General features: G+C 40.2%; 1 protein-coding gene across 1 annotated transcript in view; it reads left to right on the plus strand.

Moving 5' to 3' along the window:
* ITSN1 (intersectin 1 (SH3 domain protein)) overlaps positions 1-13530 on the plus strand; it is a 352172-nt gene that overhangs the window by 236879 nt on the left and 101763 nt on the right. The window contains exons 23-27 of the mRNA XM_006862548.1: positions 858-1063; positions 1818-1900; positions 5814-5980; positions 9555-9600; positions 11798-11919. Of these exons, the coding sequence (XP_006862610.1) occupies positions 858-1063; positions 1818-1900; positions 5814-5980; positions 9555-9600; positions 11798-11919 (624 nt within the window). The remainder of the gene's footprint in view (positions 1-857; positions 1064-1817; positions 1901-5813; positions 5981-9554; positions 9601-11797; positions 11920-13530) is intronic.

A 13530-nucleotide genomic window follows, 5' to 3' on the forward strand; every position in this document is an offset into this window, starting at 1 on the left:
GTTATTTTGGGGAGACAGATGTGGCATTTTATTCATCTTTGTAACCCCATAGTGCCTTGCATATAGATATACAATAAATGATGATTAAACTGTGTAAAATCCCAGGATGAATAGTTTCTGTCCTCTCCTTACAATGAATGTATGTTAACCAAATCTCTGTTTTTTGGAAAAAGGAGTTAAAACAAACATATTCCATTGTGGGCCTATTTCCCTGTGTACTGTACTGGTGTGGTGTTGTAAGGTAAGCACTGGACTGTTAACCACAAAGTTGATGGTTCAGACCCACCAGTTGCATCTTGGAAGTACTATATAGGGTTGCTATGAGTTGGAACCACTACAACAGTACTAAATAACAACAACAACATCTAAGCTGTGATGTCAGTTAAGTATCTTGTGAGGATTTATCAGGTTTTTGCTTCATTGTTGTTAAGTGCCATTGAGTCAGTTTCGACTTATAGTGACCCTGTATAAGGTTTCCAAGGAAACCTGAAGTGTTTGAACCGCCGACTTTGCGATTCAAACCAACCATGTGGTCCAGTGCTTATCTTACAGTGCCACACCAGAAAATCCAAGACAGATTGGAAATGAGGAAGCACCTTGAATCACTTGAGAATGAAAATATGTCAAATCAAAATAGAGTGTTGTAGGACAGCAGCCACTGGCTTTGTGAATGGGCGGGGGCGCTAGGTTCTCGGAAATGAACAAGTACTGAGAAAGCAGAGACGCACGTAGCACTCCTGCTGCGCTGAAGTGTGGTCCTTGGTAGCTGTGCACGTGCCCACATCAGCATCTACGTCTGCCTTCATCTATGGCAAACCACAATATAACGATAGCTCCTTTATATTATTTCACACAAGGGTGAAAAGGTGGAGGGGCTACAAGCGCAAGCCCTGTATCCATGGAGAGCCAAAAAAGACAACCATTTAAATTTTAACAAGAATGATGTCATCACCGTCCTGGAACAGCAAGACATGTGGTGGTTTGGAGAAGTCCAAGGTCAAAAGGGTTGGTTCCCCAAGTCATACGTGAAACTCATATCAGGGCCCATAAGGAAATCTACAAGGTATTTTTCAATTTGACTGCTTCTTTTTGACACAAATATTCACTGTTAAATTGTTGTTTGCACTAGTTAAGAGTCACAGATGTAAATTCCAGGATCATTTTGTTTTCTGCAATTGTCTTTTAACTGCAAAGGTTAGAGCACATAATTGACAGAAAGGACCTTCTCTCATGGAAGCCTGTAAACCTGTCATTGACTTATGTAAGAGGGACTTCTACTCGGAGACTATGAACCTTCTTGTGGATTTGTTGAGATTGTAGCTCTCTGTCCACTTAGTACTTAGTCCTATGTCAGGCGTATTTGTGTACTTAGAAGCTAGCCCAAAGCATATGGGGGAACATTTGGAAGAATTATCTCTGTCGATAAGGTCTGATTGTAACATAAAACCCTAACAAGAATGTTACTTAATTTTTCCAAGCAAATAGATGTTCTCCCCAACCCCCCCAAAGATATACATGAGTTTGAACAAGACAAAAATACAAAACTACTTGATGCATACATGCCAGTCATGCTTTGATTTGGAATAGACCAGTGTGTAGGAAAGTGCTGAAAACCAAGTATATGCCTCATGGTGATGGTGAAGAAGCACTTTATTACATGAGTTTAACTTAGGAGAGTGCAGTTACATCAGCTGTGGACTGCTCAAAATGTTGCAAATTGTTTTTATTTAAAGTTAAACCATTTTCAGAGAGAAAAATCAGTGCCATTGTTACTGTTAAGGTAAAAAGTAAGATAGGATTTTCTTCCCTTCTTTCAGCATGGATTCCGGTTCTTCAGAAAGTCCTGCAAGTCTAAAGAGAGTAGCTTCCCCAGCAGCCAAACCAGCTGTTTCAGGAGAAGGTGAGAACCTGAGGCAAACTATGTTCTTTAAAAGAATTGAGGAAACTTTGTAACACGGACAATTAATGTTTGAAATGATACTGAATTTCATTTAAACATCGATGGTGTGAATATGATCAGTGTGTCAGGCTGTAAAGTAAAAAGAAAGTATAGCCCTTTACAAAATCAGAGTACTCTATGGAGACATTCAAAATACTGTTGATGATATTGATTATCTATTTTCTGATGAATGATGAATTTTCTAATTATATTTGATTATGAGCCTTTTGACCTTTTTTTTTTTTGCCTTTTGACTTGACTTTTGAAAGAGACCCATCAAATACAGTGAGAATATCTGAGTATCTCCATAGCTAAATTTTTTCCATTGTTACTTCTGATGTAGCCTTGTCTGATTTTAGATCATTATTTTCTTTTAAAACTTTTTCTATACAATCCAGTAAAACTCTCACATAATACTAGTACCATCTGTATTACCCCAAATAAAACAGAAGTTTTGTTTCTCTATTTCATGTAAATAACCAAGCCAAATTATATAGGCCTAAGTAATTCATTTTCGGAGTCCTGTTGTGGCTCTGTGGGTTAATGCACTAGACTGCAAAGTCAGTTTGAACCCTAAGGTTGTCAGTTCAAGCTCACCAGCTGCTCCTTGGAAACCTTATACAGGGTCGCTATGGGTCGGAACTAACTTGACAGCACTTAACAACAACAAATAATTCATTTTCAGTAATTATTACACAAATAATTAACTGTATTATTTTCAGGTCTCTACTTGGACATAATTGTAAGTATTCTATAAATGCCAGTATATACCATAGGCTATTATTGAAAATTTTTTCAAATGACCAAACTCTGTATAACCCAGGCTGTAATGGTAGAAATCTTGTCTTTTCTACATTCAATAAAGTACTTTATCATGGTAGTAATTGACAAGAACTACCTGAATCAGACAGACTTTCCATGTAGAAGTCCAAGCAGTGTTTGTAGCTAATAGATGCTGTCACTAGCATCACAAAGTTCGTGGAAAAGCCGCCTCCTAGAGTCACTTTTCACGGACAGTCATTAGTCTGGTTCTTTGTGTACATTCTCATCATTTTAGTGCATTTCTTACCCACTTTAGACAAAGCAAAAAGTTCCTTAGTCACATCTTACAGAGTCAGTACAGTATAAAGCAAATTGTGGCACATACCCCCTTCAGAATTGAGTGTGTTATATTCAGTTCACATGTCATTGGAAGGCCAGACTTTATATCCCAATGCTCATCAAGCAACCTTATGGTTTTGGTCATGCCTCAGCTTCCTCATCTGTAAAGTATGTATAATAAACCCTTAGGTCAGAAATTCCTTCAGGGAGAGTGAAATAACATGTGTGAAGCTTTTTGAACAAAGCACAGCTTCTTTCATTTTCCTTTTGCATTGTTTCCTGAATTCTTGATAGAGTCACTTAGAGCAGTGAACATTCTTACCACGTGGCACAGATGTTGATTTATTTTGGAAAACATGTACTACAACTGTGGTTTTTTCTGAGGCCTCATAAATAGTTTACATATGAACCACACACATACTTCAATATGGGAGGACAAAATAAATGCTATTCTTAGTTGACATTTATTAGCTGCGTTTTGAATGAGGTAGGTAAGGAAACATTAGGAAAGCCCGCTGGCATTGTTTGGAGTGGCGGTGGGGGGCGTGGCAAGGACATGGACATTTAAAATTCCGAGAAAAGCTATTTGTACATATTTAGAAACCACTTGTTAATACGGCCTTGTTGTTAAGTGCCGTGGAGTCAGTTCTGACTCATAGCAACCTTGTATAGCATCTCCGAAGAGTGGCTAGGAGTTTGAACCACCAACCTTGTGGTTCAAACCGACCTTGAGGTCAAGTGCATATCCTACAGTACCACACCAGGACTCTGACCTTAGAAATAATTAAATTTAAAATAAACTATAAACCAGATTAAATTGCCAGTTTGGATAGCTCTTAAAATCTTGGTTTGGCAAGGATGGCCTGGTGCCCTCTGTCAGAGTTTTCATGAACAGGGTGTAACAGATGAGGGTCCCCTTGCCTTGCCTGCCTGTCATGCCTCCCCGTTGTTATTTTAGTGGCAGGCAGCCTCACAGACGCCTGTGCGCAGTGCAGGGTAAGGAAAGCCTGAGAGAGCTTTCCCATCGCCTTTGTGTTTTCTGTTGCAATGTCAAGTTCAGCCAGAGTTCATGTTTCTGAAGTTTCTTGAGCATTTTGAAAGTTACTTCAAAATGTGGATTCCTTTTTAAGAAAGTGGCTTTCAAATGCAAGAATCTCTGGGGAAAGTAGGGTTGCCAATGATGCTATCTTAGATGGTCAAATATGAGCTCTACAATAAAGAACAGTAACAGGGAGCAAAATGAAACCAGGAGCAAAAAGGGAAAGGTCCGGATATTCAGAAATCAGTGGAATGAGCATATTAATGAGAAAAGAATGCCCTTATTAAAGCTGCTAAATTTGATTTCCTTGTGTGGGAAATCATTCTCCCAGTTTTCACCGTGGAGGCCATAGGTTACTAGCACCACAAGGCTAAAAACAGTCTTCATGTAGCATACACCATTCGGTCAGCCTGTGTGTGCTGTGGGATCCAGCACTTTCCATGAGCTTGGCTGCTCGTCCCACGCGTGCACAGGTCAGCACTGCTGCTGTTGAAGGAGGCCCTTGGGGAGCCTCTCAGGGCTGCTCCACAGCAGAAAACTCTTCACCCTTAGCATGAGCGGTAGGTGGTGTGTGTGTGTTTTAATTTTCATTATCGCTACTGTCACAATTAGACAAAAGATTCTTCTAAGTTTCTGCCTAATTATTCACATTAGATTCTACTTTGACGGAATCTCATATGAATCTTTAATGAGACATACACATTGTCCGATATAAAAAATAAACGTTTTCGGTAAATGGCAGTTTTTCTATTGCTTTTTGAAACAAAGGCTTAGGAAGATGGAGAAAGAGTGGAAACTAAGAAATTTGTGTTCATCTCATGTTTTTGTAGTTCTTTATCTAGTATAGTATGTAGAATTTTGTGGCTAGTGAATTTTCTGAGGTTCTGACTTTTTTCTAAACCTTAGAAAAATCAACCATGATGGTTACAAAAAAAAAAGAATGAGCTATGATATATATAAATTTTTCTTCTGTAATGCACACCTTCTAAATCTAAATTTCAGAAATAATAACATGCAAGAAACTATAGCTTGTTACTTTTCAACATGTCAAAAAAGGCTTGATGATTTTCTGGTGTTGGGTAGTCACTGCTTTGATCGTCACCCCATTACCTGTTCATATACTTGACTGAGAAGTAGATGCCTATTTTAACAAAACAGTGTGTATTTGTGTCCTAACAATAGGACATACATTTTTATTCAGGTAGTTGAGTAATAAAAAGTGTGTCTTAGTGTCTAACTTATATAAAGGATGTATCGACAAATTTTGGAAAATTGTGACTGGATACCCTCAAAACTGAAATACAGATATGTGAATATATACCAGGAACCTGCATATGAATGCATTTAGCCCAGTGCTCAGCCCCAAATAGTGACTCAGTAAATGTTAGTTAAAGCTAAATGTAAATGCCATTTTCATTCAGAAACAAATCATGAGGTTAAATTGTAGTTTACCTCAATATACCTCTATTTGTAGACATGCAGTTGTGTTTTTGTTCCTATGGCTGGATCTTTACATGAATTATCTCCCCATTGGCAGTGACTGCATTTTTATTTGCAGTTGGGGGATTTGGACTCCAGGAAATTCTGTGACTTTATGTATTTTATCTGTGACTAGCCTTTGTCTTGAATGGCTCTTAGTCTAACTTCCTTATTCATAACCTGCTTTTGCAAAGCTGTCTGGGATTTCTGTAAACAATCAAGCTCTCTCCGTATCTCAATATTTCTCCCCACCAGAATTTATTGCCATGTACACTTACGAGAGTTCTGAGCAAGGAGATTTAACCTTTCAGCAAGGGGATGTGATTTTGGTTACCAAGAAAGATGGTGACTGGTGGACAGGAACAGTGGGCGACAAATCCGGAGTCTTCCCTTCTAACTATGTGAGGCTTAAAGATTCAGAGGTAAACCCACATTAACTGTTTCCTCTCCATTTCTGTTTGGTGACTCTCTTTGTGGGGAGCCACCATGTTTGACAATGGAATATTTGGTTGGGTTTTGCTAAGTTCTGGTATGTGACAGCAATGTAGTATGATCAGTAATTGTTTGAACTTTTGTCTGAACCAAATTGTCATTTGGTGCTGCAGGGTAACCATGGCCTCCCACAAACCAAAGTACTGAAGGTACTAAGTAAACGCAATAAGACTCAATAATAATTTCTATTCCTACATGTGACTGAGTTTTGTTTTGAAACAAATTTTGTTATTAGATCTTCATGGTCATTGACTATAGGTGCTGAAGGAAAGATATACAGCAGTGTTTCACCCTTCTAAACTGAAGTGTTCTAATGATACTGGCTCCAGAGTATTGAGCAGTAGAGAGTTTCTAAAAACACTGAAATACTACAAAGCATCTTCTTAGATCACAGTGCTATAAAATTAGAAATCAACAATAGGAAGATAAAGGGGGAAAAAAAATCAAATACGTGGAAGTTGAATTAACACCCTGCTTAAAATCTGCTAGGTAATAGAACAGATTTCTTTCTTTTTCTGTTTTTTAAATTAATTTAAAAAATTCCTTGAATCAAATGAGAATGAAAACACAGCATGCTAAAACTTTTGGGACATATCCAAAGCAGTACTCAGAGGACAATTTATAGCAATAATTGAACACTCCCCCCCCTAAAAAAAAAAAAAGACACAGGATCTATCTATCTATCAACATATCTATCGCATATGTTGGACTAAGCCCTAGTATTACCATTGATCAGGGACTGAATTTATTTTACATGTCATTAACCCTATAGATTGAAAGTAGGGCCCATTATTGTTAAGCAGACCCTGAACACTTGATTGTATGAAGTGTGTTTTGTGATAGTGCAGGTTTAGTGACTGTGGGGTAAGACTGCCATTGAGTCTGGGAAACCTGTTTCAAATTAGGGCTCCAGGGAAGAAATTTAGTTAATGCATCTGTTGGATATTCATAAACAACAGGGATTAGCTTTTTTTTAATGTAGGAAGTCAATTCACAGTCATTTTCTTCCCATACTCTTCTAGACATTGAGAAAAGAGTCTGGTAAAGAACATAATGAGGCTACTTTCTCAGGTTTAAGCATATGTACATATCTCTGTCTCTACTTTAAATGATGCTCTGGGTAAGCCCTCATCTGCTAACCAAAAGATTGGACTTTAGAACCCACCCAGCAGTCTGTGCCCTAAAGAGTTCAGCTTAGGAAGTCCTATGAGGCAGTTGTACTTTGTCACGTGGGGTTGCTATGAGTTGGAATTAACTCAAAGACACCTAACAACAGTAACAGGAAAGTGTGTCTTGAGTCTTCTGCAGACTCCAGTATCGGTAGCTTCTTTTGGGGTCTGTGTGTGGACTGTCAACAAGCTATAGTAATTCTATCTTCAGCCTTCTCTGGCACTTCTCAAGAATGGTTTTTTGGATTGGGTTCTTATTTTGTTTTTTGGGGGAATATTATTATTGTTTTGATTTTTTTTGTTTTTGCTTTTCTTTTTCCCCATGCTTTGGTCTTGAGAACAAAGAGCTGAAATCCCATTCAAGGAATTTGCATAAGATGCCTGCCCTTGGAGAATTTGGCAGAAATCAGGAAAAAAAGTTCTTCCCCCTTGTAAGACAGTAGGCATATTGTTCTCTCTACCTGGAGAGGGAGAATTAAACCCTTCCCTAGGCCAACATGTTAGATCCAGTAAGAATCAGACAGATGGTATTTCAGGGAAGTGGAGAAAAAACCAGGAAAATCTAATTTCAATGAGTTTTACTACCTTGCATGAAAACTCATCAAGTGACCTTACTTTTTGCATTAGTTAAAATACAAAGTCATTGCTTGTATTATGTCTTTGATTATTACAGTTTTCTACAAGAAATGGATCTGAAGTCAGCAAAATAAAAAATATTGTAACTTAAAAAACACACAAAGCACTGTCACCTTTTTTTCTTTTTTTTTTTTTTTAAGGTAAACTGTGTAAGCTGAGTTATAAGATACTTTCTGAAGCACATTTTTAAAATGATTAGCCATACAACTAATAGTACGTGTAAGGATTTGAGGCATTTAGCTACATATTTAATAACAACAACAAAAATCTAAAAAGCCACCTCTCTCGTCCTCAAACCCAGAGTTCAGTGTACCATGCTAAAAACCACACCCAGCCTCAACTATAGATTGACCTCTCTGGGATGGAGCAGGATTGTCCCATCCGTGCTCCTTGCTGTGAATGAGAAGAGGCGGGCACAGTGCCTGGGCAGCATCTCTGCAGCATGTTTGAGGTGCCATCAGAGCTGGGCTTGTCCTTCTGAGTATTCTAGCTTACAGTGCTGGTGAGACATTTCAAAGACAGCATGTTGAACCCGCATGAACTCTGTTGTTGGATATTGCCAATAGCCCTTTTCCTTATTATTTTAATGGGATGTAGGCAGTATATTATAAGCCTGTTACTGGAAAGTAGCTGGTTATTTGGAATCTTGTTCCATTGGTATTCTTTTAATTGATATTTGTCCAGTAAAAATAATGAGATTGGCATTATGTAATGGCATATTAATAAAGCATATTCAGAGTAAAACTTTGTACCTAAACTTTTCCTGGTCTATGGTTATTTAATGTCAGTAACCAAAAATAAAGAGACTATGTGAGAAGTTGTGTTCTTTCCTGGTAGAGAAGTTTCATACTTTAATCTTGAAGTACTCTCGCCTTGTTTATTAAGATTTTTGTTTTGTTGTTTTAATTGGAATACGTAGTTTACTGTGAGATATGGGCACAAGGGTGAACCTTCACTTAGAATAATGCTGTGTGTAACAATAGATGACAGTCTGGCCCCTGTCCTGGCTCTCGTGGTCTCTGTTGGCTTGCTCAGCCAGTTTAAAATTCCATGAGTATCTATGAGAGGAATTCAACCCTCAGCACATTTGGAAGAATTAATAGTTGGACAGAAAGATGGCTGCTTCAACAGGTTGTGCTTCCAAGCACTGGTGGAGACGTTTCAGTGTCTAACAGGGGTGGAAAGACTGCCTCTTAGGATCGAGAGGTGGATGGAGTGGGCCTAGTGGAGGACGGAAATTCCAGGTGTTACCTTTACTATTTTTGTTCTTGATAGAATAAAACTCTGCAACATATGCAGCGAAATATTAATATCCTAATGTGTTAAGCCTGGGTGGTGAGCTCAGGGTGGTGTGCTATATAAAGAACCAGCTAAGTGTTTAGGGTGTAGACGAATCGTCTTTCTTGCCTGCAGTCCCCTATGTGATGTGACTGCAGAGCCCCTCTGGTGCTGTGTTGCCACGTTTTTGCTGTTTCTTGTACAGATGAGAATAAAAGCTGTGTGTTTTAAATGACTTGTTTTGTCTTCTGTCTTCCTGATACCTGTCTCCATGTCAGGCGACACAGTGCTGCTGGGCTTCCCCTGAATGAAAGGGGGGAATTAGGGGCTCAAGATAGTTTGTATCATCATTAATCGTTTTTTAAAGTTGCATGACCAAAACTATTCAGTATGCAAATGAGACCTTTTGCTCTGTTTTAAGGGCTCTGGAACTGCTGGGAAAACAGGGAGTTTAGGAAAAAAGCCTGGTAAGTTACAAATCCTGATGCTTATTTTTCTGTTTTGATTGTAATTGATAGCTGCTCTCCATCTTTGTTTTTAGAGCCAGGAGCCTTTAAAAAAAAAAAAAAAAGTGAATCTTTTCCTTGAAGTCCATTACTAATGTATCCATGGTTATGAGTCTTGGCTCTTATTCCACGCATGAGGAGTGGGAATGTTCCCAGACAGAATGTTCTCTTGTGTTATAAAGACAATGTATGGAGCTGCTACGATTGCAGCGTCCGCTGCTTCCCACACAACCTTCTTGTGAGGTTTGGGAAACCTTCCTCATGTCCTTACAACACAGTAAGTTCCAGGACTCACACGGTGAAGGAGGCTAGAGATATTACAGTGTGAAGGTCTAGGCTAGAGCCAGTTCATCAGGTATCCATTGAAGGCACAAAATTATAACCGTCCCACTGGATTCAAAGGCTTGTCACTTATTTAAACAAAATCACATGTTTTATAAATAGGAGCACACACACACACACAAAAAGGAAAGACAGAAGCAGATGTGAAATGATACGGTTGTCTGGCACAGCTTCCTTGTGTAGGTCATTTGAGCTTTTGTGCTACTGTGTCCTTAGACGAAAATGGCCTGAAAGAGACCCTGCTAGACTGAGAGACAAGTTCTAATGCTCAGCTCTTTCAGAAGTGGGTTTGCAGGTTACATTAGGATTTTATTCAGACTCTAAATATTAGACAGTCTGGGTCAAATCTGTGGATATTCTTCTACATTTAGGACTGTAATTCCAAAGGGCCCAGATATTTCACATAGGATTCCCAGATCTGCTTAACTTTATACTGAAAACCAGTGAGCCACTCAGGGACACAAAAGACAGAAAAGAATGCTATGGCAGAATGCTGACTGCTTATGCCAGATCCTATGGTGAGCCAAGAGTGTCTGAAGCCAAATAGGGCTCTAATTTGCACTTCTCTATACTGAAAACTCTTGGAATCTGGAGCTGTTCCTTGGCACATTAAAGTAGAATCCTTCTCCTCTGCACTGACTTCCCTGCTAAAGCTCTCAGGGCCAAGGTCTGTGTAACCTGGGCTCTCTCTGGATTTTCTCAGACAGAGCCAAGAGTGTACTGTGACAGCTTGACACTGTGGTCATGGTGGCTGACCCCTGATTACAAAATAGGATAGTGGCAGTTTGCCCATGTGCCTGCATCTTACACTCTCCATAGTTAGTGGAGAAGTAGGAAGTACTGTCAGAGACTGGGAGCGCCTTCCTTCCCTCTTTCCTCCCTCCCTCCTTCCTTCCAGGAACCATTTTTGGAAATGGGGTGTTGAGGAATAGGACAGTTTGTTCTGTATTCCTTCTAGTTCTGAAAGCAATCGCTGGAGATGTGGCAGGGTTCAGTCAAGAGGAGTTTGTCTCTTCATCCTCAACCTCCTTCACTGGTAGAAGTGTACTTGTTAGAGTCTAGTCTGTGGTGTGCTGGAGTCTGTCTCCTGAGATTTTAACATCAGGAATGGAACAGCTGTTTACATTTTATCTGTGTTGTATTTTTGGGCGGGGGGAGACATGGCATAACATGTTACTTCTTAACTCCAGGATCCTCCTTAACTTGAAATAACAAGAAGTCAACTTGCATTGACATGATCCATACCCAATATTCAGGGATCACCTCAAAATGTGAGCCTCAAAGAAAGCAAAGCACGTTGGTGGGGAAGAGAGCCTAAAGTAACAATTTTTATATCACCAATGGTTTTAGAAGAAAATACAGTTTCTTTTTCTACTGTACTCGGCAGATGGAAGAGTTCATTGGAGTTTCTTTCACTTCATTTGTTCCATCATTGAGTGCTACTGTGTACAGACTCTGCCGGGGGCCTGGTCGGGGTGGAGAATAGTGAGGTTCTTGGTATCTTTGGAGAGGTCATGATGATTGTGAGAAGCTCTGGGGTGGGGTGAGGAGGGTACGTTTGTGGAGGGAAGTTGGCAGGTGATGAGGGTCTCCTAGAAATGGACCCTGAACAGAACAAATGGCATCAACACCTTGAATGATACAGTTGCTTGGCAGCACATGGAATGGGGTTGTGATACAGTGAGTCTTATTTACCTGGTAGGAAACCAACCCAAGATGATGTTAATCTGCGAACCCAGGAGGTGGCTGTTTGTTCAGAGAATCCCCTTCCATGACTGTAACAGTGTCTTGCAATGTTTGGTCTTGTTTTTTTCAGAAATTGCCCAGGTTATTGCCTCATACACTGCTACTGGCCCGGAGCAGCTTACCCTGGCCCCTGGTCAGCTGATTTTGATCCGAAAAAAGAACCCAGGTGGATGGTGGGAAGGAGAGCTGCAGGTGAGTTTCTTTTCTATTTGTGTATAATTCTCTGTGCAAATTCAAACATGAAAAATCTTAAAGGGCTGCTGTTTGATCAGGAGCTACAGATAATCCCTCACTGCCTGAATCTTGATTTGGATAGCAAGAGAGATCACATTATCTGAGTCTGTTTTGTGCCTGAGCTTTGCATAGCCAGGAACAGAATTCTGAAAGCTAGACATTCATCTGAAAATATACCTAAATATGTTTGATTACTGAGTTCAATTGGTGAATGTTGGAATAGTGAAGGGCCATTTGTGGAGTCATCTTCAGGTGTCACGGCACCATGGTAGGAGTGGAGTGCTAGGTCAGTAAGTCCTGATGTAAATCTCATTCTAGAGGGAAAGATGCTTTTTAGAAGGTCACAGTTACACAGTCAATCCTATAAAACCCAAAGCCTGAGTAAGGCAGAAACTTGGCAGACAAGGAACACTCAAGTATTTGCCACTCATGCAGAGCAACAGAAAAGTGGCGTGACTACACTTCATCCACGGTGGGGAACTTGTGAGACCCGGAAAAACAAAGCGGTACTACCCAGTTCCCACTCTCCCAGGTTTTGGTCTACAATTGTCATTGAAAAGATGATTGGAATCATCAGTAGATGCCAGATGTCTCCAAAAGGAGACATTTTGAATTTCTTTTCTTTGCTAGAATAGGAAGCACCACCTGGAGTGTAGCTAACAATGCCACATTCCCTGGGGCACGTGCTAAAACCCATACAGAAGTCCCAAGGTCACTGGCTCAGAAACGTGACCTTGGGAATACTGCAGATCCACTCTTTGTAGTGTGTCTGTCTCTGTGCTGGTCATGGGTCAGGCTCCTTTAGATCAGTGGGCCACATTCCCTGGGCTGGGACCAGTTGCCTAATCGGCATCTGGCTCCATGTGTCACTCTCATTGTGACTACCTGGGTGTCTTCCACTGAACGTTTTCCACAGGCTCCTGTCGCTGCCCTTATTAATCTCTGTCTTGTCACTTCTCCGTAACGCTGACACCCAACCTTCATAAAAACAAGCAACACTCCTGGACTGACCTGCCATGCTCCCTTGCTCCTAACATGTCCTGTCCTTGTACAACTTTGGATGGAGGAAATAGCGGAGCCATGGTGAGCACATGAACAGACTAGATAAACAGATGTCTGTTAGTTCCCATTATTCCCCTAGCCGACAGTACAAAATCCATCAGAAAGCAAGTAACACAAAACCTGATCTGCTCTGAGCAACCTAGAAGCTGGCCTGTTGTCACTGAGTCAGCCTGTGCTCCTGAGGATTTTCAATGGCTATGATCTTTCAAAACTAGATCATGAGGTCTTTCTTTTGAAGGACTTCTGAGTGGACTGAAACCATCAACCTTTCAGTTAGCAGCCAAACACGACAGCTGTTTGCACCACCCAGCTTGATGAATTGGCTGGTAGGAGGGCAGAGATCGGCGGTGGGAGTTTTCTTTTAGGTTTCTTTCCTTATTTTTGACAAGGGCAATATTTTCATGATTTAAAATGCAAAAATCACAAAAAGGGATACAGATTTTTCTCTCCCACCCCTATCCCCCGAAGCTCCCAATTTTCCTCCTCAAAGGCAACAAATCCTTATCA

This window comes from Chrysochloris asiatica, unplaced genomic scaffold (genome assembly GCF_000296735.1).
Source record: "Chrysochloris asiatica unplaced genomic scaffold, ChrAsi1.0 scaffold00049, whole genome shotgun sequence".
NCBI lineage: Eukaryota > Metazoa > Chordata > Mammalia > Afrosoricida > Chrysochloridae > Chrysochloris > Chrysochloris asiatica.